General features: G+C 44.5%; 1 protein-coding gene and 1 long non-coding RNA gene across 2 annotated transcripts in view; both read left to right on the top strand.

Moving 5' to 3' along the window:
• The window catches only part of LOC142488403 (uncharacterized), a 39,683-nt gene extending 12,781 nt beyond the window's left edge, over window positions 1-26,902 (top strand). The window contains exons 2-5 of the mRNA XM_075588892.1: window positions 4,640-4,704; window positions 15,455-15,694; window positions 15,986-16,099; window positions 23,835-26,902. Coding sequence (XP_075445007.1) covers window positions 15,676-15,694; window positions 15,986-16,099; window positions 23,835-25,621 — 1,920 coding nt within the window. The 5' untranslated portion in view covers window positions 4,640-4,704; window positions 15,455-15,675 and the 3' untranslated portion in view covers window positions 25,622-26,902. The remainder of the gene's footprint in view (window positions 1-4,639; window positions 4,705-15,454; window positions 15,695-15,985; window positions 16,100-23,834) is intronic.
• Window positions 16,935-18,690, top strand: LOC142488423 (uncharacterized). The gene is made up of 2 exons (XR_012799412.1): window positions 16,935-17,413; window positions 17,944-18,690. It is a non-coding gene; the product is annotated as an uncharacterized LOC142488423 (long non-coding RNA).
• Window positions 26,903-27,687: the final 785 nt, after the last annotated feature.

The raw sequence follows: 27,687 nt of genomic DNA, 5'->3' as shown, positions 1-27,687 counted from the left end.
CTTCCACTGAGTATGAAAACTCCGACTTAGAGGAGGAACAGACTAAAACCAATAAGAAACATCACATGCTAACACGCACTCAGGGACCTCCACTTCCTTTTTTAGAGGAAACAAGGACAGCTTACTTTCAGAGAGGAAGAGGCCGACAAGAAGGGGCAAAAAGAGGTCAGGGAAGGGGAAGGCACGCTGGGGAACACAGGAGGTCGAGAGGGTACAAACATTACTAAATCCGACCTGTTTGTCTCATACCACTAGTAATATGACAGAAGGCATGAATCAAGGTTAGATCATTAACCTACCCAACCGTATTCTAAATACAGATCACATAAATGTACTGCTTAAAGGTCTGTCATTTTCCCCTACATCAAAATTTGATACCTTCGAATGGGTTAAAGATCTGAACCTGTTCGCAAGGAAATTGTTACTGCACAAACTCCCTTCTGGATTACCATATTAATGGTGATCGTAGTTTGTCCCTGTGAGAGTGTATTATGGTGAATACTTACCAGATATACTTACCTTTATATACCTTGTGACCTGGTATATATATATAACACCATTCACTACTACCTCTAAGCTAGAACTACTGACAGCCGCATGTGGCTTTACCTGTGACGAGCTACCATTTGACACAGACCCCAGTGGGTGTTTATTTCATCTGACTTTACCCTGCACATATCATCAATCAGAGGAGACCTTATTTCCATAGCTTCATACAGGAAAAAATGAAACAAGTTAAGGAAATCTCTGACAAATTGATTGAACTAGAACAACATAAAAACAATCCCTCAAAAAAACTGTATAAACTACTAAACAAAACAAGGACTGAACTTAAACAGCTCCAACTAGACGAAGTGGAGACAGCACACTATTGTAAATACAATTTACAAACAATTGTAAATACACATACAGTTATTTCATGAGGGAACCGTGGAACCCAAACTGATATTAGATTCATACATCAGATTTTAATATTAAAAAGAGAAGAGGATGGAAGAAAGAAACAACAAATGAAGAGACAATGAAATGGAGGGGGGTAGGGTACCAATCATCTTGTCCTGTTTGGCTTGGCTCCATGGGCAGCGAGCCTCTGTCACTCTCATTTCTGCTGTCTTATCTCCCTTCCTTCCAGGCCCAAACCTAGGTCTCGAGCTACTCGAAATCCTACTTATCTGGCCTATATTGTCTTCTATTCGGCTTCTAGCCAAGGGTCCCATATTCTGTGTAATTTTTCGGTGGAGTGTTTAAGGGAGGCCTTGAGCCTCTCCATCAACATCACTTCGTTAATTCTATTTGTTACCATTGACCTGGATGGAGACAATGGGTTTTTCCAAGCGGCTGCTATCGCGCATCTGGTTGCTGTCAGAATATGCGAAATCAGCCGCTTAATAGGGTGGCGTATTTCCTCTACTGGTTTTGCCAACAGGTATACTAAGGAGCACAGTGGTATTTCTAAGCCTGTGGTCTCGTTTATAATCTTCTGGATCATCTTCCAGTATTTTTGTATTGCTGGGCAGAACCACAATACTGTATGTGGGCCATGTCGCCTACCTGGCCGCATGCCCTCCAGCTTTGGACAGAGGATTCTGGGAAGATCTGTTTTAGCCTCTTTGGTGCGAGATACCATTGGCATATTATTTTATATATGTTTTCTTTTGTGGCCGTACAGATGGAGCTTTTTGCCACATTATCCTAGATATCTGTCAATTTCCATGCCCAGGTCTCTGGCCCATTTGGTCATATAACTATGGTCTGTAGTGGACCCCGCCGATTCTAGCCCTGCGTAAATCATCCTTATTAGTCCTTTTTGGTATTTTCCCTTTTTGTATAAGTGCTCGAAGTTGGTCAGCTCCGGAAATTTTGAATTCCTAAAGAAATGCCTAATTTGTTGGAATTGGAATAGAGGTAGGTCTGGAGCGTTATATTTGGTTTTAAGGTCTTGGGGTTTCCCCTTGTGAAGTAAGTCTCCTATCCTTTTAATTTTTTTATTCTTAAACTGGTCGAAATGGCTTGAGCTCATCCCTGGTGGGAATATGGGTTATCAAAGAGGGGGGTAATCTGGGAGGTAGTTGACGTGAGTTTTAAATTATGTTTTAGCCCAGATATTCATTGTGAATTTTACAGGTTCTGGTTCTTTATGTCCCTGGTCCTTTTTTCCCTATTGTCCAGAGCGATATTAGTAACGGGCAATCCTCGGAGTAGCTCGATTCGATTGCTACCCAGCAGAACAGCATTCCAGATGACGATTTGGCGTAGTTTTGCTGCATGGAAATACCGATATATATCTGGACCAGCATGCCGCCCCTCGATCTGTAGGCCATCAGCACGGACCTAGCCACCCTTGGTCTTTTCCCTTGCCAGATGAATTAAAAAATTTGGTTCTGTAGGGCTCATTTTTATGGAGATTATCCTACCGATCCATGATATCTGATGCTTGCTCCACTTCAATAGGTCCTTTTTAATGTTGCCAAATAATGGGGTAGTGGGGGAAATAATGGGGTAGTTGTTTTGATAGAGCAGTTTGTAGTTTCTAGAGATATTGATCTCTAGATATTTAATATGAGTTGGTTGCCATTTAAACTTGAATTTGTTTTATATAATTTTGATCTTGGGGTGTGGGAGGGACAGGTTCAAGGCTTCTGATTTTGTCCTTTGTTGATTTTTTTATCCTGATAGCCCACCAAATTTCTCTAGTGACTTCAGCAGATTTGGTACAGAGATCAGTGGGTTGGCTAAGGTTAGGATGACATCATTTGCGAAAAGCGATATATTATAATTATTGTCGCCTATGTTTATTCCTTGAATAATTGGGTGCGTTCTGATCTTTGAGACCAGAGGCTCAATTGATAGGGCAAAGAGGAGGGGTAATAGGGGACAACCCTGCCTTGTGCCATTCTTAATATTTATTGTCTCTAGTTTATTACTTGGTATTTTAACTAGGGCTCTAGGGGAGTGATAGAGGGCTCTGACCCCTTCTAGAAATGGTCCAGTGAAACCAAAGAGAGTAGAGGAGTGAGTGGTGCTCAGATATAAATGTGTGCGCTGCCAGTAGAATAATGTCTTGAAATCAAAATGAACAGTCTGCACCCATCAGTCAATAAATGTATAAACTACAAACTAACTAATAACGCTCTCTATCAGCGCTCGATCCAATTGGCGAATGTGATATTCAACGTACTTTTTTGTTATTTTCTTTAGGGGTGCTGGATCTATCTATTGCTGGCTGAAGGGCTATATTAAAATCCCCTGCTATGATGATATGGCCATGGGCCCAGGTGTTTAGGGTTTGAAAGAAGGTGTCAAAGAATTTTGCATCTTGCTCGCAGGGAGCATATACGGCTGCTAAGGTGATAGGTTGCTCATGTATGGAACCAGTTAGGATGATGTAGCGACCATCTTTATCTTTTTTAACTGTCATAGCGGTAAAGGGTATCTTATTGTGGAAAAGTATAGCAATTCCCTTCTTTTTTTCAGGGGCTGAAGAGAGGTAGAACTGCGAGTAATGCTTATCCATGTAACAGGGGGCGCTCTTGTCGCTAAAATTAGTTTCTTGGAGCATCAATATGTCGGCACCCCATCTCTTATTTTCTACAAATGATATTTTGAGTTTAATGGGGCTATTGAAACCCTTCACATTATGTGAAATGATGTTAAGGGCCATCTAATGGTAGTAGGTGACATCCATCTGTTGGGTTGACTGGTGATGTGGTGGTATAGGTTCCGTATGGTCAATTGAAGTCTGCTCCTCTTTCCGCTGAGGGGGGGGGGGAGGGAAGGCCAGGGCTGGGAGGGGACGGGACACATGAGGGTAGGGTTTAACATATAACATATAAAGAACAAAAAGACAGCAGTGACATCTTAAACATTTGTTAGTGAATATACATATATTTAGAAAGATCTCATCTGGGACGGTCCCAGTGAGATCCTTATGCCCATAGGTATGGCCTGACAGATCATCCTTAATGTTGGACTGGTCTGTGTAACGAGGGACCGGCCTCCTAGGGATTTCAACACGGCCCATTACAGGGGAATGGGTCGAAATAGGAGACGCCTGCAGCGAGGGGGAGGTCCCCGCCAGCGCATCTTGAAACATTATTTATATTAATTTGTACCGGCAATACATCAACTAATAACTTTTGTAGATAATACAAAATGAAATTTTACAAAAACCTCAAACAACTGACATCAAGAGATTGAGTCTATAGAGGTATAGTTTATACCTATAGGGATGTGTAAGAAATCCCACCTCAAAACCTCCCCTCTAAGTCTTGTATGACCCTACCTTTACCCATATAGTAACCTTCCATACCACTACTAATTATACCTTAAGCTGCGACTAATCTAAACTCCTCCATCTTTCACCTGTAGTTCCTGATCTGTGTCTCTAGTCTTTAAGAGACATGAAGAACGTCTGTCAGACCCCTCTAACCCGCCCCCCCCCCCCCCACCTATTTCTCTGATATTTCCTGTGGCATGCAAGTCTATCTCTATACTGCAATTGGCATTAGACAGGCATTTAAAGTGAGCTTTTTAAGTGATAAATATAGTTATACTATAGTTATAGTTAATACACTTACTATCTTCATGCAAGATCAATAACAGCTGATATGACATGGATCTAATTGTATTCTCTTCACAGGTATGTCCCTTGATGTGCAAGTCCTGTTTAAAAGATTTACTGTGCGGCCTTAAGCATTGCTAGAAGTATGTCCCTTGATGTGCAAGTCCTGTTTAAAAGATTTACTGTGCGCACTTAAGCATTGCTAGAAGTTAGTATGTTTGAATTTCAAAAGTGGTTTATTTTTTATTTTGTTTTCCCCTCTTAACTCAGTGCTGTTAATTGACCAACTGGAACAAGCTGATTGATTGGGGAGGGGGAGCGTCATGTGACTGTTTTAGCTGTATAAAACCAACCCCTCTTCTGCAATTTGCATTAGACAGTGAGGCATTTAAAGTGAGCTTTTTAAGTGATAAATATAGTTATACTATAGTTTGACTAGAGGTGACTGGGGACTGGATCTACTGTAAACTCTTTTACTCAAGACAACAAACGGTAAACTATTCAGATCAGACTATGATCCCATGCTTGTTAACCTGCATATTTTAACCCCCCACCCCTTTACAACTTCTTTCACTGCAGCCTCTCCCAAAACTGACTGCTCAATACACTGAAACCCTGAACTGACTCTAGCATTGCAATGCACCAAAACATTTGACAAGGAACAGGCACACAACTGCTGTTTAGTCTGCACACACTCACTTTGTTCACAACAGCTCCATGCAGCACTGCCTACCTCTGGCATAATGAACCTGCTATGTATCTTAACATTTTTCTTTCTCCTGGCCTCATGGAAATGTTACTCCCTCTATCCACTACAAACTCCTCCATCCTGGGCCACACCCAATATCACCATACACCCTGGACTACTCAAAAGCCTTGCACTATATTCTGAATGTTGGTGGAGAACTCTAAAAAGCAGCACACCAACCACTGCTCACTCTAATGGCAAACACGACAAATTTACAAGCTCCAATCAACTACCCAAATTCCTACTCGTACTGTTACTCTCCTTAGCAGGTGATATTGAACCTAACCCAGGTCCTCCCATTTCAACTCTGTCCCATGCCCCTGAGAATTCCACCTTTAAATTCCAAAAAGGCCTATCTGTCGCCCATATAAACATCCGAAGCCTGCTGCCCAAACTGGACGAACTAAGGGCATGGCCTTATGCATAAACCCAAAGCCATCATTCTTACAGAAACATGGCTATCCCCTAAAACCCCTGATGCAAATATCGCCATTCAGGGATACTCCATTTTTAGGAGAGATAGGTCAAAGAGAGGAGGAGGGGTGTTATTCTATATTGCAGACACCTTACAATTTACACTGTTAAATTGCCCACCAAGCCCACCCTCTTTTGAAATTCTAGTTGGCAAAATCTGCCTCCCCTTTTCTAAGCCCATCTTGCTTGCTGGCATCTAAAGCCCCTCTACAATCCCTGACTGATATCACCCAATTTCTTGGCTCCATTTCCTCTCTGAATGAGAAGAGTGAGCTGCTAGTTCTTGGGGATTTCAACTTCAATTGGCTTGACCCTAAAAACCACAAAATCCAGATACAACTCAAGTCACTTAACTTATCGCAACTAATTTCCCAACCCACACAGATAAACCTGAAATCGCACAACCATTCCTTGCTAGACTGGATTCTCTCCTCAAACCCCAGCAGAATCCAATCCCCTGGCATCCTTCCTGACATTTTCAGTGACCATGCAATAGTGTACTGTGTAAGGAAAATTAAACTGCCCCAATCAAGCCCTAAAGTTCTCGTCACTAGAACATTTAAAAACTTTAACCCACAACAGTTTCTGGATGACCTTACCAACTGCCCATGGCACAGAATCGATTTAATTCCCGACCCTGATTCTGCACTCGACTTTTTCCAATCCGAGTTCTTAAAACTCTGCTATACCCATGCTCCACTAAGCAAAATAAGGGTACGGGGGGCCCATTTCCATGGGTTACAACTGACCTTATTGCACTCTACCAGCTCAGAGATACCTTGTGGAAAAGCTACAAAGTAACTGGCACTACCAAGGATCTCAATCACTATAAATGCATGCGGAACATGTGCACAAGGCAAACAAGGCATGCAAAAGCACAATATTACTCTGACAATCTCCACCAAAATACAACAAACCCAGCTAACTTCTGGAAGGTTATCAACAATATATTCCAGCCTCCTAACCATCAACAACCAAGTAATATCACTAAGGACGATATTACTCTGACAAACCCCACCGACATTGCAAATGCATTCAATGATTACTTTGTGGGGTGTGCCACTAACTTATTAGCAAAACGCAGCCCAAACCACAAACCTGAATCTCATCCTGGGGGTACCCCTATAGTCCCACCCCCTCCCAACACTTCCCACAATTTTCAATTTGGCCTAGTATCTGAAGAGGAGATTATACAAGCGTTCCTCAAACTAAAACTAAGCAGCCAATGTGGACCTGACTTACTACAATCTAGGTTCCTACGACTTGGTGCCCCAGCCATTGCCAAACTAATTGCGTCCATAGTCAACTCTATCCTGTCTGCAGGCCATATCCCTAAGACCTGGAAAACTGCCAGAGTTGTCCCAATCTTCAAAAGTGGAGACAAAAACACTGTCTCAAACTACAGGCCAATCTCACTTCTCCCAATTCTATCCAAAGTCATGGGAAAATGTGTCCACTCCCAATTAAGCGATTTCTATACCAAGACAAATTTCCCTAGCCAATTCCAATCTGGGTTTCGTCCCAAACACTCCACCGTAACTACCCTGCTAAAAGTTTGCAATGAAATCCAGTGTGGAATGGAACGGGGACAACTCACTGGTGCAGTATTCCTAGATTTTGCAAAGGCTTTTGACACAGTTGATCATGCTATCCTGCTTAACAAACTCCAGAGCTCTGGAATAGGGAAGCATGCTTTAAACTGGTTTCAGTCCTACCTATCAGGAAGATCCCAACATGTGTCCATCTCGGGCTCTAACTCCAACCCCCTGGATATCACCTGTGGTGTCCCGCAAGGTTCTGTTCTGGGGCCCCTACTCTTCTCAGTGTTCATTAATGATCTTCCCACAGCTTTTAAGGAAGCCTCAATACACATGTATGCAGACGACACAATCCTATAGGCACACAGCCATAGCCTCTCTGACCGTCAACACATACTTCAGTCTGACTTTTTGAGACTCGAAAACTGGATTTCCCAAAACAAACTGTTTTTAAACACTGACAAGACTGTAACATTGGTGTTTGGTACCAAGACTAAATTTTTAAAGCTTCCAGTGACTGAGGTCCTGATTGGAACCAACGCTAACACCACCCTAACCCATGTCACTAGTTTTAAATTCTTGGGCTTATGGTTTGACTCCCACTTAACATTCGGGATGCACATTGATACCCTGACAACCAAGACCTATGCCAAACTAGGGGTACTTTACAGGAACAAATCCTCCCTAAGTCTCCTGGTCAGAAAGCGTATCGCACAGCAGATGCTAATGCCAATTTTTGACTATGGAGACATAGTATATGGCTCGGCACCTCAAACCCACGTTAGCAAACTTGACACCCTCTACAATTCAAATTGTCGTTTTGTTCTCCAATGCAACTACAACACACATCACTGCGATATGCTCAAAGAACTAGATTGGTCATCACTAGAGTCTAGGCGCAAAGTTCACCTTTCCTGTCTTGCCTTTAAATTCTTCATGGGCAAGCTACCCGCTATCTGAACAAGCTCCTCACCCCTACCACTTGCAGCACTTATCACCTGAGATCAGACTCCAAAAGACTGTTCATGGTCCCAAGGCGCAACAAAGTATCCGGACGTTCCTCCTTCTCCTACCGTGCACCCCAAAACTGGAACAACCTACCAGAGACCCTCACATCCACCACCAGTTTAAGTTCTTTCAAATCTAAGGCTGTCTCACACTTTAATCTGGTCTGTAACTGTTTCAAACGCCCATAATATATATTTTCTTTAACTGTGCACGCAATGTCTTGTATATAATGTATACCCTGTTCATTTATGTAACTGTATTTGTAACCATGTATTACTTGTTTTACTCTGTGCCCAGGACATACTTGAAAACGAGAGGTAACTCTCAATGTATTTGTAACAGGGGACTTATCCCTGTTCACAAAGGTGCCTCTAATCCAGCAGTGTGGTGGTTAACTGCTGGTAGCAAATTAACTAGCACCACCTGCCTGATTACAGGTAGTAGAAAAAGCCTGCCTTTGAGACAGGAAGTAACTCCTCCCTAGCTCTGACTGAGAGCTGACCTTTGGAGAGACAGAGCAGAGGTTCTTGAGTCCCAGGAGAGACTGACCAAAAGAAACCCAGATCTCTGGAGCTGACCGGTCTTGAGCTCTGCACAGCAGAGCTGATTTTCAAGACACAGGGAAAACTACACCTGAAGCTGAACCAGGAAGTGAGATTTTCCCTCCAAGAAACAGATAAGACTTTTATTCTTAAGAGACTGCTTATATCTGCTTATTTCATGTTATATGTTTTGGGGCTGCGAGAACTGCTTGACTAAGGGAGATGTGAATTATTGCATAGTGTTTCACTAGAAATACTCCCAAGTTAATGGAAGCTTTGTTCCCCCCTGTGTTTGGATAATTTTCCTGATGAAAAGGAACAGGCACAATAAAGCCTATTTTAATTTCATTATAAAGCCTCCTAATTGTGTACCTCTGTGAAAGTCCGTCCACATATGGTGTCAGAAGTGGGATAAGAGGCGTCCTTGTAGTTAAAAAGGACTGGAGATTTTTATGTGAATTTTTTTTTTAATGCTTTTTGCCTACAAACAATCTGAGAAAAAAAAAAAAAAAAACCTCATGCAGCAGAGATCGGAATTAAAGGGATACACACCACTGAAACTTACAAAAACCCAGAAGAGACTGCTGAAGTAGCTAAACCTTATTTTGCCTATCACCAAGTGTAATATGGTCATTGAAATAGGGGTCTTTGCCTTTCAGCCATAGTCAGGGTTCAAGAAGTGAGTCAGCCCTTGGAAAGGGATAGGTGTTTGTTGTTTTCAAAAGTTTAGCTGAAGCAGAGAATACATTTGGTTACCCACGAGTGGTACTGATTTTGCAGATAAAGGCTGCCACACCGCATAGGACTACCAGCTGTGAATGGAGTATATGCAGAAAAGTGTGAAAATTGATACAAGACTGTGCTGAAGCAGGGGAATTTTTAGCAAACCAATGCTGAGTGTAAAATTGCCTTATAGGAGGAAAAAGTGATTTCTGAACTGTGTAAAAGGTTTTTTTCAAAACCAATTGCTGAATGTTGAGTCACCTATATATATCTTGGGAGCAAAAACAGACACTCAAAGTGTGAAGTGTGAATGCCATAATACCCAAAGATGAGACTGAAAATTACTGAACTCAAGCAGTAAACCAAATTCTGTTGCTGAAGCGGAGGGATTGCACCTAGCAAATAAATGGTGTATAGAAAATAGACTTTTTTACCTAGCAACTGCACATCTTGTATACCTGATAAAAGAAAATGCATGCAGAGTACTGCTGATATTGAAAGAAAAAAAAAAAGAATTTACCCAAGAAAGAAAAGTCTACAGAGATGCCTGTGAGAGCCACGACCTCTACAAGCAAAATATGCCCATCTGTAGGACTACCACAATTGGGGATTCTAGCAAATACAGTGGCAACAGCTGCAATAGCGCCTCCTGAGGTCAGGAAGAAAATGACACCTGATAGCCTAAAAACGGAGGACAAGATGCAGCGTTCCTGTAATGAACCCTACCCCACGGAAGAGTGGCCCTTCCAGTCCAATAAAGAGGAAGACATCTCTTACGGGGAACCCGAACCGAGTCACACCCACAAAACACCCCAAGAATGGTAGGGGTGCCTGAACTCGGCACGAACAGAAAAGACCGCTCCCTTTGATGACGAATATGATCAGCAGGAGACAGAGCGGGAGCAGTGGATCACAGAATATTTCCGTCAGCTATTACAGTTGCAAAAAAAGCCGGGTGGATCCAGTGACGCTGCTAAAACTTCAAATGAAGATGGAGACCCCAGTATCCCTGAAGGAACGGTGTCATCCAAATCAAAAAGGAAGAAAAAGAAAAGCGGTTCTTTACTTACCGTGGAAATAACAGACGTCAGCAGATCCTGTGGAGAAAAAAGGGGACCGAGATGCCCTGCAGGCTAGAGAAAATGGAGAATTCGTCCCGCGTATAACCGAATATCCAGAGGGCCCAAGGCAGAAGTCGTGTACCCCAAAGAAGTGTCTGTCCGGTGCCAACAGTGAGGAACCCTCAACCAGTCATCCCAGGGAAGCGGAGCTGGAACCAGTGAGTAACGATCCCTTGACCAGCCCTGAAGACGCCCTGAAAATTGCCAGGCGTGACTGTGATTTACTCCGTGAACAATTGAATCAAAAGAAAGATGGTTACGCGGAGCTGCTGAAAAATAACGTGAGGCTACAAAAAGATGTGCTCACAATTTACTCTTTAGCCAGGACAGAATTGGACGATCGCAAGACTGAGCTAGATACTGCAAAGGCTACTATTTCCGCCATGGATGAAAAGCAGAGCCAATCTGATAAAATGGTGGCTACGCTAAAACGGAAGTATGAGGAGGCACTGAAGCAGATGACAGTCTTCCAGCAAGAGGTTCACACTCTTCGCATAGAGCTGAATGCCTCACAACAGGAGATCAACAGTGTCCGGATAGAAGTGGACGTATCTCAGAAAGAGGTTCAGACACTCCACAGAGCACTGGATGCCTCACATCATGAGACAACAGCTGCCGCACAGACCTGGAAGTTTCCAGAAAGGAACTACACAGTCTCACTGAGGAGCTGGACATTTCAAGGAAAACTATCCTACATCTTAACTTAGATCTCAAAGTCTCTCAGAAGGAGCTTCAGAACTTAAACCTGGAGATGGAAATCTCACGCCAGGAGACAGCCAGCCTCCAAGCAGATGTGCAAAAATGGAAGGTGGACTGCAAGGAAGCCCTGAATAGTACAGAGACTGAAAAAGAAAAAAATTAAGATTAAAAAAAGAAAATTCTGAGTTGACAGAATACGTCAAGGGAAAGAATGAAGAGCTGCAGGCTCTTAAAGAAATAAATACACTTTTGAAAGAGGAAATGTTTAAAGCAGAGCACCGACTGCAGAACCAACTGCAAGGTCTGCGTACACACCTCCAGTATGCTGAGGAGAAGCAGCAAACACTGCAGGAAGAAAAGCTGCAGGCTGCTAAAGAGGTACAAGCGCTGCAGGAACGTTTGAATACCCAGTATGTCCCCACAGAGCAGTATGAGGAGCTAAAGGCCACGCTGCATGTCTTCAGAGCATCATTGGAGGCGGAGCTTCGATACCAGGTGTCTCTGTATGAGAGGGAGCGTGAGAAGGCTCAGAAACTGGAGCAAGAGCTGGAGAGACAGAGAGACTGTTCCATTCCCTTGAGTCAGTACACCAAGGAGGAAACAGACGAAGCGGCAACCTTGACAACAAAAATTACGGAGCTCCCGAATATGAAGTAGACTCTAATACAGCCACCTAAGAAAGCACTAGCCAAACCTACAGCTGCCCAACAGGCAACAAACAGAGGTAGGAGTGCGGAATCAAAGCCAGAAAAATCCTTAGCTGAGGAAGCTTAAAAAATAGGACGTTCTCTGGAAAAGGAGATGGAGGTGCAACTCAGTCCCAAAGAAGGTGAACTGGCGACTCCGTGGTGTGGAGAAGAGCAGAAAACTCTAAGGGCTAGTCCTAACTGCTCTACAACTGTTGCCATACACTTTGTCTATAAAAAGAGGAGTGCCCGACGCAACAGAAATCTCATGACCACGCACGCGATAAAAAGACTTTACGTGGAAAAAGTCCTCCTCGAGCGACTGAGGAGTGCTGATCTCAAGCACCTTCGGGAGGAGAAAAAAATAAACTGGAGAAAGGGCTCCAATCCCAGCGGGACAGAGGGTTCTCTTCCTCCATCCACTCTCATTCAAGTCACAGAAAGATCTCGAATGAGAGTGGAAGGATGGGCTTTGGCCGTGGTAAGCCCGAGCTTCCCACAAACAGGGGAGGTATGTAACAGGGGACTTATCCCTGTTCACAAAGGTGCCTCTAATCCAGCAGTGTGGTGGTTAACTGCTGGTAGCAAATTAACTAGCACCACCTGCCTGATTACAGGTAGTAGAAAAAGCCTGCCTTTGAGACAGGAAGTAACTCCTCCCTAGCTCTGACTGAGAGCTGACCTTTGGAGAGACAGAGCAGAGGTTCTTGAGTCCAAGGAGAGACTGACCAAAAGAAACCCAGATCTCTGGAGCTGACCGGTCTTGAGCTCTGCACAGCAGAGCTGATTTTCAAGGCACAGGGAAAACTACTACACCTGAAGCTGAACCAGGAAGTGAGATTTTCCTTCCAAGAAACAAATAAGACTTTTATTCTTAAGAGACTGCTTATATCTGCTTATTTCATGTTATATGTTTTGGGGCTGCGAGAACTGCTTGACTAAGGGAGATGTGAATTATTGCATAGTGTTTCACTAGAAATACTCCCAAGTTAATGGAAGCTTTGTTCCCCCCCTGTGTTTGGATAATTTTCCTGATGAAAAGGAACAGGCACAATAAAGCCTATTATAATTTCACATTATAAAGCCTCCTAATTGTGTACCTCTGTGAACGTCCGTCCACAGTATTCCTTCCTGGTAAAATATTTTATAAATAAATAAATAAATATACAGTGTGTGTAATCAGAAAAGAGGGGGAGGCAAATGGCCCCATTTATAGCTGAGGTTACTTATTGGGAGGGCCTCTGTAACGTAGACTAGATCTTGCCATTTAATTCTTTGTTCTAATTGCCCTTCTGTGTAAACCCCCTCCCCCCGCTTCCCCTTGTGTGTAACTTCTATGGCTCTGAGGCCTTTATTGAAGACAATATTAGCCCGGTTGTCACGTTGGAGGGAGCGTTTCTTTTTGCCTTTCGGCTATTTTTAGTCCTCTCAGCCCCATATCTCCCCCTCTGCTCCCACCTCCCTCCCGGCTCTCTGGCACTGCTCACGTCATCGCGAGACGCCGGAAGTAGAGGGGCCGGGACCGGAAGAAGAGGGGAGGCCACCATTTTGAAGGTGGCTGTCGAGCAGGTCAGAGGCGTGGCCAGCGGGTCCGCTCCACTCCTCGGAGGTTCCCGCTCAGCTTGGAGAAAAGAAGGAGGGAAGATGGCTGCCCTTGAAAAGTCAGCAACGGATCATCAGGGATATCTACGCTGCCGCTTCCAGGCGTCGCGTCAGCTTTCTGGTCATTCCGACAGGATCCATAGCGATGTCTCTTCTGGGTGAGATAGGGGTGGCGCAGCTTCTGAGGAGTGGCTCATTTGGTCAACGGGGTATGATAGAAGCTTGTCCTACGTGGATCAGTCCTTAGCATTGGGAGGGGGATCCAGCTCTGCTCCAGGAGGTCGACGGAGCCTCTCCCTTCCATGGGGATATACGAGGGGAGGTCCGTGGGGACCCCGCAAGCTGTTCCAGGTCCAACCTGTGAAGGAAGGCATCCCCGTCCTCCGGCCTCCGTAAGGTATGTGGGGTGCCATTTTTTATTACAAGCAGAGCGAAGGGGAACAGCCAGCGGTATTTTAGGTTGTTGTCTCGCAGTGCTTTTGTGACCGGCCATAGATTCCTTCTCCTGGCCAACATAGCTGGAGCTAGGTCTTGGAAGACTTGGAATTGGACCTTGTCAAATTCAGTGTATTTTTGGTTCCTTGTCTTTTGGGATATGGATTCTTTCGTTTAAAAAAAATGGAATCTAACAACAATATCCCTGGGGGGGTCCCCGTGTTGGGGGCGGGAGCGGAGCGCCCTATGGCACCTATCCAGGTGTCTATCTGTGTCAGATCTGTCTGGTATTAGGTGTTCTACCCAGGGTGTGATAAAGTCTTCTGGGTCTGTTACAGTCTCTGGCACCCCTCTGATGCAGGTTGTTTCTCCTGTCCCTATTAACGGAGTCTTCCATCTTATCCCCCATATCCCTTATCTGGGCTGACAGGGAGGCTACCTCAGCTTTAGTATGCTGCAGGGCTGATATCGTTTCGTCCGATTTTACCTCCAGTGTGGTTGTCCACTCTCCCAGGGCGTCCAAGTCTTTGCTCAGGGCCCAGAGTTCTGACTTGAAAAAGGTTCTCATCTCCCCACACAGTTCTTTGATGTCTTTAACTCTGGCCCATTCCTGTGTCCTACCTTCGGATGGGCAGAGCCTATTCCCTCATGTCATGTGCTGACATTGAGAGACCAGGAGAAAATAAATAATCAGTGAGTAAAATGTCAGTGTTTCCCCAGGCATTCCTTTATATAAGCATGTCCTGCCAGGTACAAATGTGCTGAATGTGAGAAACTGGAGGTGATCGAGGAACAAATTAATGAGGGCTGAGGGATCAAACCCCCCTATTTATTATGGTGGGGTAAGGTGAGGGGAAGTTACTGCACTGGTTCCTCTGCATTACCCACTTCTCACCGTATGAAATAGGAAAGTGAGACTGTGTCAGTATGGAGCAGAACTGCTGGACCTGAGAGAGTATCGGGAGCATTTATCAAAGTCTCACTCATGTACTGTATCTGCTTTTTATTCATACTATGGAACATTACAGTATGTTACTATGTTACACTATGAGGACTTTACTTGTCTTTTGGCTGCTAATCTCCGACTCTCGTTATACTTTTCTAGATGGTTATGTTGTGACACAATCCTGAGCCATTAAAGTTTTGCAGTGTTTGAAATGAAGTGCCTGTTTGCGGATGGACCATGTGTGTTTTTTGGTGCCCCTGTCTTCTCCGACTCCTTTTGGGGATAATAATTTAGGTTTGAAAAAGCTGATACTAAATGCTGTATATTTGTCCCCAAAAAAACTGATCATTCCAATTCTGTTTTATATACAGGCACATTCTAAAATCTAACACATATAGATTAAGTAACCTCCGGTCAGCACCTCCAGAGCAGTACTGTCCACTGCCAGCACCTCCAGAGTAGCACTGCCCACTACCAGCACCTCCCGAGCAGCACTGCCCACTGCCAGCACCTCCAGAGCAGAACTGCCCACTGTCAGCACCTCCAGAGCAACACTGTCAGCACCTCCAGAGCAGCACTGTCCACTCCCAGCATGGATCCACGCTTGTTAAGTGAGTAGAGGAGATATGTTGGTGTCTTTGAAATATGCAAGGGGGGAATATCTGATTATTTGGCAGTTATGCGAGTCAAACACCCAAACTAATTTTGTTTTCTTATAGAACCACCAGCAGGTAAGAAGATAATATAATATATCATCAACTCTGTCATTTTCTGCCAGAAGGTCTAGTAATACATTTCTTTACAAGAGTTATTATATTATACCAATATCAGAGGAGGTGAAATCACAAGAAGCGCCCCCACTCCCAGCTTTACATGATTGATTTTCCTATTCTTATTGCCAGGTTTCCCAGTGGTTGTACTGAAGAAGTTAAAGATTAAGTCGGAGAAAGAAGAGCCGGACACTGAGGGACATCTGACCCCAATAAAGAGTGAAACTGTTCCATTTCCTGTCTCTGGTGAGTACCTTTTCCCCTTTGTCTGCACAAAGGGATGTTATCTTGTTACAAGACACATGGTCACATTTAGCGAATATTCATGGTTAATTGCCTCTCATAGGAAGTCCCCAGGCCTGCTGGGTGTTCTGGGACAAGCCACATGCAGCAGAGTTAGAAGTGCAATATGACTCCCAAACACGTATAAAGGTTGGAATTGCAGAGTTATGGTTATCGGACCATCAATAGATACAATAAAACGCATTTGGGAAAACAAATTCAAGGGACCCTTCCCTAACTAACCTGGTTCCCCAGCTTAAACAATACTCTCTCATTTAGGGTCATTAGATACGCAATAATAGCCACAGTCCTTAGACATAGCTTAACTCAGCAAACTGGGGGGCGCCCCCCCTTGGGGGGGCGCAAGATTATGTAGGGGGGGCGCGGGCTGCTTGTAGGGAAACCTGGGGGCTCCGTGCTGCTGCTTCTATTTGTCTGTATCTTGCAGAGGGGGCGGGGCTTCTCTCTGCACACAGACAGACCCTCCTTCTCTTCCTGTCTGCTTCCCGCACCAGTTTTCAGCAGCATGGGGGTCTGGGGGATCGGAGCATGTCTCCCCCCCAGGTGAAAGTGTGTGTGTGTATTGAGTTTGTGTGTGTGTGGGGGGATTGAGTTTGTGTGTGTGTGTGTGTGGGGGGATTGAGTTTGTGTGGGGGGATTGAGTGTGTGTGTGTGTGGGGGGATTGTGTGTGTGTGTGGGGGGGGGATTGTGTGTGTGGGGGGGGGATTGTGTGTGTGTGTGTGTGTGTGTGTGTGTGTGTGTGTGTGTGTGTGTGTGTGTGTGTGTGTGTGTGTGTGTGTGTGTGTGTGTGTGTGTGGGGATTGAGTGTGTGGGGTGTGTTTGTGTGTGTGGGGGGGGATTGAGTGTGTGTGTGGTGATTGATTGAGTGTATGTGGTGAGTGTATGTATGTGGTGATTGATTGAGAGAGTGTGTGTTGCAATGCAGTGGTGCGCAAACTGGGGGGGCAATGAGGCGCAAGATTATTTAGGGGGGCGCAGGTGGCGTGCGACGAAAACTGGGTGCGCGGGGCGGCCAAGAAGATGTGCACGGGCGGGCAGCCGAAGATGTGTGCGGGTGGCTGAACAGGATAGTGCAGGTGGCGGCAACGTGATGGTGTGTGAGCGTATGCGCAGGGGCTTCGGAGGTACGGGGATGAGCACGCCCGAGCACGGTGAAGTCAAACGCCCCTCCTTCGGTGTCTGCCCTGCAATAGCGCTGTGTTCCTGCTCTCCTCCGCTGGCAACCTGCTTCGCTGCGATCCTCTGCAAGTGAAAGGGTAGGTATCAATCATACTATGAATGTACAGAAATAATAAAAAGAAAGTGAAAACACAACATTGAAAACGGAAAAATAATACTGTAGGTAGGAGTTTGGATGACAATGGGGATAGCAAGACAAAGAGCAGGGAGGGGAAGGGAAAACAAAGGGAGGGGGGAGAGGGAAGGGAGGTAGTAAAGAGGTGGATGAATGCCCCCCCAAAGGATTGCCTTTGTGCACGTACACTCTCCCAAAGTTGGTGATTGTGGAGACAAACAATAATTGACTTTGATGTGCGCTCTGCAGCAGTCAATACACAGCCACACACAAACACACAAACACACACAAATAGCCCCGATCCACGCTTGCAAAATTATGCAGGACACCCTGTGCTCATGCTTGGAGAGTTGGTGATGTCACCGCTCTCAGCGGCAGCATGGACGCAGCCTAATTTTGCAAGCGCGAGCTGTTGAAATATGTAAGTATTTAAACATATTTGGATTTATATTGTATACCGTTTAATAAAGGTTTTTTTTTTTTTTTTTCCAGTTTGCTCACCCCTGGCTTAATTGATAGATGGAGACAGCGTCCCGAGAGTCCAGGCAATTCTTCCGGACAGTGAAAGTGATGATGGGGGCATCCTCCCCAAACTGGATACAGGGTGCAGCATGCCTCCAGGCTCTAGGAAAACTTAGCTGCCATAAATACCTGTTCCTTAATTAGGAGAGCAGATGAGGGAGAACTAGATGATTAAACTGACGAGTTTTCATCCCTCTGTAGTCAGCCTGTAGGGCAATAGTTGCGGCGCGTTTGCGCAGATAATTTTCTCTTTCCTTTCTTCCTTGGATAAGAGCTTTGCAGTGCTTCTGAATAATTTGAATGCTTTCCTCCCTTTTCAATACGTTTAGTCCACTTGTGAGAGAATCCTGTTCCTTGCGTACATCTCTCAATTCTGCTCTCAGAGCCTGCATTTCTTCCTGGCGCTGGCTCTGTGTGCACGAATGCATCCCTCATTACGTTTAGGAACTCTGCCTTCATTACATCTACACCTCTACAAATCTCGTTGCTAGGGTCCCCATCAGCTTGTCTTTCCCAGGTTTCTTTCTCCTGGTCATCCTGACTGTTGGATGGAGCAGCGTCTCTGCTTCTCTAGGTTTTGCTTCAGTTTCTGGACCTTCTCGGGGTCCCTCTCATACTGCTCTGTGGGGACACACTGGGTACTCAGACGCTCATTCCTGAAAGGTCACCACTTTGTGTGGTCACACACGTGACACATTAAACATGTTTTTTCCTTCATTTTTGCACTTTTGTGTGTATTCTTCACCCTGACCTCTGGAGGTGCCATTGCGTCAATACTTTTCACACTTTTCCCTGTGTATGTTGTATGTTGAACTGGTAGTCATACACAGTAGGACAGACTTTACTCACAGAGTCTGTACTTTACTTCGGCTGGGCGGCAATTTTAAACCCTCATGTTTATTTGCAAACCCACAGACTTGTTAGTGTCGACCCACATTCTCTACCATAAGTGACAAACGCCAGGCTTACGTAGCGCTGAAGTCTGCCTGGTCTCTTACCGACACAGTTTTCTAGGGTCTATTTAGAAAAAACACAAGAATAAGAGGTAGCAGTATAGTGCGTAACTCAGACTTCTGCCTGTTTTATTTCGTCCCAGTAAGGAACTGCAGATTCAATAGATACATGTTGGAGGCACTCAGCCATTAACCTTCAGTGGATTACTCATATCAGTGTCTTAACTCTATGCCCAGGACATATTTGAAGACGAGTGGTAACTCTCAATGTATTACTTCCTGGTAAAATGTTTTATAAATAAATAATAAATAAGTGACACTAAACATTTCAAACACCGTCACTTTAAGAAACAAAAGAACCATAAAAGTAACACCTATCCCTTTATAGGGATCTAACTATACAGTAGTATCAGCCTCTCTAACGATTGCTGGGCCAACTAACCTGGTTCCCCAGCTTAAACAATACCCTCTGATTTAGGGTCACTAGATACACAATAATATCCAGTCTTTAGACATAGCTTAACTCGGGTGAGCAAACTTTTTAAGCTGAGCCCCTCTTTTCATCCATGAAATTTCTCGGGCCCCCCCTGCCTCAAAATCGCATGAAAAAGAACCCTTTATTAAACGGTTTACAATGTAAATACAAAAACGTCTAAATACTTACATATTGCAACATTTTAAAAACAGTTAAACATTAACATTTAAGTGTTTTTTTTAATAACATGGCTTTGGTCGGCTCATTTTATCTATGGCTGGGATTATGGTGCCAGCGTCGCTGCATGAACACACTTGCGTGCGCGCGCCCAGCAACCACTCTGCTGTATTTTCTTATGGGAGCTACCCCTGTCCCTGCGCGCCTAGAGGCGGAGAGCCGCGTTGATGCGGCAGCGTTTTGAAAATACAACAAATTTTGTATTTTGAGGCGGCTGCCGCGTGACTGTGCATGTGATCTGGTTCTGCCAATGAGGGTGAACTAGCTTTGTGACTCGTCCGCCAAGCGTCTACAATCTCCTGCAGCCAAGTTCACAAATCACTTGGGCTTGAAGGAGTGCGTTCGACGGCGCGCTCGTTTGCATGTGGACTGTCAATATCACAAAGGCAATCCATTTGGGTGCATTCATCCGCCCCTTTGCCACCTCCCTGCCCTATTCCCCCCTTTTGTTCCTTCCCCCATTTTGCCTTTTTTCCCTCTGCTCTGTAGTTTGCCTTCCCCGGTGTCATCCATCATCCTATAGTACCTACCAGTATTATTTATTTATTTTTCCGGTTTTAATGTTGTGTTTTTTCTTTTTTAGTATTTTATTGCATTCAAAGTACTGTAACATTTAGATAGCTGCAGCTCACCCTTTCAAATCTCAGCTGGGTCTCAGCAAATCAGGGTGCCAGCGGAGAGCAGGACCAGAGAGTTATTGCAGGACAGGCACTGGGAGGGACATTCAACGATACCGCGCTGGTTCGTGCCCCTCCCCTGCTGACCTACTGCAGTACTGGCCTCTTCTGATTGCACGCTTACCTCTGTGAATGGGAATTTGCATGCACACTCATGTGCGGGCACGCACGCTCTCCCAAGCTTTGTGCTTGGGGAGACAAGAGAACTATACTTTCGGGCTCAGAGCTGGGTCACATGACCCTGCTCTGACCAATGGGAGAAGAGAGAGGCAGGATAGGCGGAGAGATGTGAACAGGAAGGGGGGACAAAAGAGATGTGAACAGGGGGGACGGGACCGGAGAGATGTGAACAGGGGGGACAGGACCGGAGAGATGTGAACGTGGGGGGGGGGGCCAGAAAGAGGTGAACGGGGGGGTAGGGTCCGGAGGGAGGTGAACGGGGGGTGGGGCCGGAGAGAGGTGAATGGGGGGGACGGACCGGAGAGAGGTGAACGGGGCGGGGGGACCGGGGAGAGGTGAACAGGGCGGGGGGGACCGGGGAGAGGTGAACGGGCGGGGGGGACAGGAGAGAGGTGAACGGGGCGGGGGGGACCAGAGAGGTGAACGGGGTGGTGGGGGACCGTAGAGAGGTGAACGGGGGGGACGGGACCGGAGAGAGGTGAACGGGGGGGGGGGGGGAGAGGAGGGAAGAAAGGTGGAGAGAAAATGGGACACACACTCACCCACACAGAGACAAACACTCAGACTCCGACAAACAGCCCCGATCCAGCCAAGAACACGCCCCTCCTGTAATAGCCACACACCCCGCTCCTACTCTAAAAATATTGCAGAACGCTCATGTGGGTGGGCTGTTAGGACATCTACCCAGCAGCCCGCCCCCCGCATCAACATTTTCAGCTGCCTGCACCACCCAGCAAAGGGGATTGAATCTATACCTGTTCCTACACAAGGGGATTGAATCTATACCTGTTCCTACACGAGGGGATTGAATCTATACCTGTGCCTACACGAGGGGATTGAATCTATACCTGTTCCTACACGAGGGGATTGAATCTATACCTGTTCCTACACGAGGGGATTGAATCAATACCTGTTCCTACACGAGGAGATTGAATCTATACCTGTGCCTACACGAGGGGATTGAATCTATACCTGTCACTACACGAGGGGATTGAATCTATACCTGTCACTACACGAGGGGGTTGAATCTATAACTGTTCCTACTGTACACGAGGAGATTGAATCTATACCTGTTCCTACACGAGGGGATTGAATCTATACCTGTTCCTACATGAGGGGGTGATAGAATTAAACAGCTTAATCAGCATGAGATGTTTTGGATCCACTCACTTAATACTCTATCCCCTTTAGGGATTAATACAGAATGGGACCTAAAACATTTTCTCTAAGCCATATTATTCCTTTGCCCATTCTCAGGTTATATAATACTGTGTGTTTCATATACATTTGTTTCTATCATTGAGATACATATGTGTCTCTCTGTAGTCACATTTGATGGGTAGTATTGTATCCTTACTGTGGCAATTTTCTCAGTGTGGTTTATTTACATCTTATTCATTATGTATATTCCCCTTATCAAGATTGTGGTTTATTTACATCTTATTCATTATGTATATTCCCCTTATCAAGATTCAAATTGTTCTTTGCCTTGGTAGTTGCATTTACATTTATTATATGTATATTATTACATGATTATATTATATTAATTGGTGTTATAGTTAATTTAATTAATCTAAGATCATTTTATTCTCTCCACATCCTATCCACTTTAAAAAAAATTGATGCTTTTTCATTTCATTTGTATTGTCCTTATGAGTCTATTTACGTTTTTTGTTATTGTACTGTATTCTTTATTGTGTCCTTTTGCTGGATTTCCCCCCCACACTTAAACAGTACCGGCAGCTTTTATTTGCACAAATGCCGGCGGCATGCCGGGGTCTACTCCGGCTGGCGCCAGTCAAGACCGCGCGCCGCCGCGTTTCCTCCACGCACCCCCCCTCCACTTCGGGTGCATTTTAGCCCCCCTTCCCGAACCCGGCTCCTGCTCTGCCCCTCTGCTTCCCCGCACCCCCGCTTACCTCAATTTATACTCCAGGGGTGTCGGGGAAGCCGGGCGTGTCACGTGACAGTGACGTCACAGTGCGCCGCAACAAGCCGCGTCACCACGCTTCCCGCACGCATCCTGCCGTGCGGGAAGTGTTCGAATAAAAGATGCCGGTACTGTACTTCTTTCCGTGGTTACATTTTCCCCGAACTGTTTTTGAGGTGAAACTTCTTTAGTGGCACCTAGTCAATTTTGATGGAACAAAATTCCTTCATGGAGATGAAAATGTGAAACGGAAATGACGTCGCGCTCCTAACGGCCGCCGCTCCCCCCACACGCACGCTGGGGTATGCTGCGCATGCGCAGTAGTGATGGCGCCGCTGACTGACTTGTATGCGCAGAAGCAACACACAATGAAGTTTCACTTACTATGCGCGTGCACAGCACACACAGCTTTTTTTGTTCCCATGGGACGTTTTTACCTGGGATACAGGTAGGCAGTGTTTCTGGCAGGGAGTGCCTATTCCGTGTCACTCTCTAGACTCAGGAAACCACCTTTGATAAAGCGCCCATGGCAAGAAACGCGTTGGAGGTTTCTCTTTCAACTTAGGCTGTGTCTCAATAACTCTTATTTTTTTCTACTTTTGCCTCCAGTTCTTCTTTTCTGCAGTGCTCCTTTTTTTCTTTGTTTTGAATGTGAGAGGAGAAGGAACGAGAGGAGTCAAATATTACACCAAGGCCGCGTGCTTGGGAAATTATATGAATAGTATTTGTGACTGACAAAATATGACACAAAATGGAGCAGTTTAGTTTATGTGGGTCTTATGGCAGAAGATTATATGGGCAGTGAAGTCGCTGCATCACTTAGATTGTAAGCTCTCCAGGGCAGGGATTTCCGTTCCTATTGTCTGATTGTGTTTGTTGCTCTTATTGTATTATAATTCCCTGTACTGTATTGTTTCTGCTGTAAAGCACCAAGTACACTGTGGGCCTTATATAAATAAAGACATACATACATGGGCATCTACAGTATCTTTACACTATAGGTTGCTGTCTGGTTTAGGTGATATTATTAACGCACTAATATCATAGACCAGGAGTTCCTTAACTTTACTTCTCATGGACATTTTCAATGTTAAGTATTTGGAGGATGTACATGTATCCTTAAATAATTAATGAATACAGTAATAAATACAAGTTATATATGTATCAATGATTTCACTGTGAGAGCTGCTACAAATACATTTCAGGCCTTCGGGAACCACCACCACAGTCATTAGGGGCCACTGGATGTCCATGTGCCACAATTTTAAAACCCTGGGTGAAGAGAATATTTTGTTAATTAAGTATTGGTGAAATAAATTCTTCAGTGTTTTGGATTTGTAATTTGCTTTCAGCAATTTGATTTACAGATTGAAAACATTTGTTCTGTCTTTTTTGTTTACTTCTGTTAGAGAATGGCCTGAATGAGGAACAGAACATGAGCTCTGATACATCCAGAGGCTGTCTGACTCCTCGCAGCTCAGAAGTGCCAAAAAACTATGATTCCTGCCACCTTTTTGACACGTGCAAGGAACCAGTGCCACATGATGGTGAATTTACAGACCTTGTCCAGCACAAAGTGGAGACGGACTCTAAATATGGGTCCAGTAAAAGGTATGCGACACATTTAAGAAGAAGCCGTGGTGCTCAGCTCCCCACAAGAGAACAAACCTTTACATGTACAGATGGTGGGAGCAGTTTCTCACTGAAGGGGAAACTTCTTTCACACCAGATGATTCAGACAGCAGTGACTCATTTTACTTGTACAGTATGTGGGAAACAGTTAAGTACCAAGAGCACCCTCCTCAATCATCAGAGGATTCATACAGGGGAGAAACCATTCACATGTGTAGAGTGTGGGAAACAATTCACAGTTAAGAGCAGTCTCCTCATACACAAGAGGACTCATACAGGGGAGAAACCATTCACATGTACAGAGTGTAGTAAAGGCTTTTCTCGGAAGACAGCGCTCCTCATCCATGAGCGGATTCATACAGGAGAGAAACCATTCACATGTACAGAGTGTAGTAAAAGATTTTCTACAAAGGCGGAGTTCCTCAACCATGAGCGGATTCATACAGGGGAGAAACCATTCACATGTACAGAGTGTAGTAAAAGCTTTTCTCGGAAGACGAAGCTCCTCAACCATGAGCGGATTCATACAGGGGAAAAACCATTCACATGTACAGAGTGTAGTAAATGCTTTTCTCGGAAGAAAGCGCTCCTTATCCATAAGCGGATTCATACAGGAGAGAAACCATTCACATGTACAGAGTGTGGGAAACAATTCAGAAGTAAGAGCAACCTCCTCAGACACCAGATGACTCATACTGGAGAGAAACCATTCACATGTACAGAGTGTAGTAAAAGATTTTCTACAAAGGCGGAGCTTCTCAACCATGAGCGGATTCATACAGGGGAGAAACCATTCCCATGTTCAGAGTGTGGGAAACAATTCACAGTTAAGAGCAGTCTCCTCATACACAAGAGGACTCATACAGGGGAGAAACCATTCACATGTACAGAGTGTGGGAAACAATTCAGAAGTAAGGGCAACCTCCTCAATCACCAGATTACTCATACTGGAGAGAAACCATTCACATGTACAGAGTGTAGTAAAAGATTTTCTGTGAAGAAAGAACTCCTCATCCATGAGCGGATTCATACAGGGGAGAAACCATTCACATGTACAGAGTGTGGGAAACAATTTACAGTTAAAAGCAACCTCCTCAGACACCAGATGACTCATACTGGAGAGAAACCATTCACATGTGCAAAGTGTAGTAAAAGATTTTCTACAAAGGCGGAGCATCTCAAGCATGAGTGGATTCATACAGGGGAGAAACCATTCCCATGTTCAGAGTGTGGGAAACAATTCACAGTTAAGAGCAGTCTCCTCATACACAAGAGGACTCATACAGGGGAGAAACCATTCACATGTACAGAGTGTGGGAAACAATTCAGAAGTAAGGGCAACCTCCTCATACACCAGATGATTCATACAGGAGAAAAGCCATTAACATGTACAGAGTGTGGGAAACAATTCCGTATTAAGAAAAACCTCCTCAGACACCAGATGATTCATACTGGAGAGAAAACATTCACATGTACAGAGTGTAGTAAAAGCTTTTCTCAAATGAGCATCCTCCACAGACACCACAAGATTCATACACGGGAGAAACCATTTCCATGTACATAGTGTGGGGAAAGCTTTTCACAGAGGATCAGCCTCCTTGTGCACATGAGGATTCATACATAGTTACATAATAGATGAAGTTGAAAAAAGACATAAGTCCATCAAGTTCAACCAATGCTAAATTTAGACAACAGATACTTTATCCTATATCTATTCTGACTTATTGATGCAGAGGAAGGCAAACAAAAAAACCCCAGTGTCATATCATCCAATGATATCTCATAAGGGGAAAAATAAATTCTTTCCTGACTCCAATAATTGGCAATTGGATTAATCCCTGGATCAACATCTTTCCCATGTATACTTATTTGGTATATCCCTGTATACCTTTCCCATCTAAAAAGATGTCCAACCTTTTTTTGAACAAATCTTTTGTATCTGCCATCACAGTCTCCATGGGTAATGAATTCCACATTTTAACTGTCCTTACTGTAAAGAACCCTTTCCTTTGTTGCTGGTGAAATCTCCTTTCCAACCAAAAGGGATGACGCCGAGTCCTTTGTACTGCGCGTGGGATGAATAGTTCTTTTGAAAGCTCCTTGTATTGTCCCCAAATATATTTGTATATAGTTATCATATCCCCCCTTAGACGCCTCTTTTCTAATGTAAATAAATCTAATTTAGATAGCCTCCCCTCATAAGTTAGATTGTCCATCCCCATTATTAATGTGGTGGCTCTTCTCTGCACTCCCTCTAGTTCCATAATGTCTTTTCTAAGGACTGGTGCCCAAAATTGTACTCCATATTCGAGGCGTGGTCTTACTAATGCTTTGTAAAGGGGCATAATTATGTTTACGTCCCTTCCACCCATTGCTCGTTTGATGCAAGATAAGTTCTTGTTTGCCTTTGCAGCTACTGCATGACTTTGGGCACTATTACTAAGCCTACTGTCTACAAGCACTCCAAAATCCTTCTCCATCAAGGATTCCCCCAATATATCTCCATTTAATTTGTGAGTCGCCTTTTTATTCTTGCATCCCAAATGCATAATCTTACATTTATCTGTATTAAGCCTCATCTGCCATTTCCCTGCCCACGTTTCCAGTCTCTGCGAGTCCTTCTGAAGAGAAATTATATCCTGCTCTGATTCTACTACCTTACACAATTTAGTATCATCAGTAAAGATGGAGACTTTGCTCTCGATCCCAACCTCAAGGTCATTAATAAACAAGTTAAAAGCAGAGGTCCCAGTACCGATGAAAAAGGACGTGTACCAAAGAAGGCACACTAAAGAATCCCCTTATAGGCGCACCGCAGACCTTTATAGTATAGACGGTCAGGGGTGGATGTAGTGAGTAGTGTAAACTTTTTTTAAACAACTGTGTAAATGTGTAATTAAAAAGTATATATTGCAATACCATACACTGAACTAAAAGATAGACAGTGACGTCTATACAACTCCGCCAAGCCCCTCGCTGAGCTCTTGAGTTCTGGTCTAAGTAGTATCGTAACTACACAGAGTACCTATTGTCCTGCAAATCACATGCTCTGTAGTACAGGTAAGTATATGTGATCAGGTATTGAATAGATATACTCAGTACGATCACTTATGGTAATACCCTTTGGTTTCTACTGGAGGTGTACAGTAGATAATGGAGTATGTGATCAAGGTAATTGGTAATGAGACAGCTCTGTCCACGGACAGAGATAACAAACACCTAGGGCTGTGTTGTAATAGGACCGTTTAAAAAGAATCAGTGAGCAGAAACAGAGACTGATTCTCCAAGATCTGAAATATTGTATAATATTGATTCTAATTTTGCCTATAGACCGAGGTGGTGTTTAGTTACCCTGCTAATGTATACAGTCCTGTCATATATACATTCATAGATATATAGGTAGAGGTGCTCCTCAAAAAGCTTATAAAGAGGGTGGTGTTGGTGGTGTGCAGTAAGATGGGTGCTCCTAAAATAGCTTTGTAGAGAGGGTATTTAGTAAAACCAAAATTTTGTTTCCCTCGGTGACTCAGAGAGTAGTCACACTGTGTCTATACAGCATACCCACGGAGTATGTTAGCCCGCGCATGCGTCGTACGCAGTGCTCAGTGTGTTCCTGAGATATTCTTATGG

This window comes from Ascaphus truei, chromosome 2, assembly GCF_040206685.1.
Source record: "Ascaphus truei isolate aAscTru1 chromosome 2, aAscTru1.hap1, whole genome shotgun sequence".
Classification (NCBI taxonomy): domain Eukaryota; kingdom Metazoa; phylum Chordata; class Amphibia; order Anura; family Ascaphidae; genus Ascaphus; species Ascaphus truei.
The sequence above is the reverse complement of the archived record's forward strand: the minus strand, read 5'-3'. Positions and strand labels throughout refer to the sequence as shown.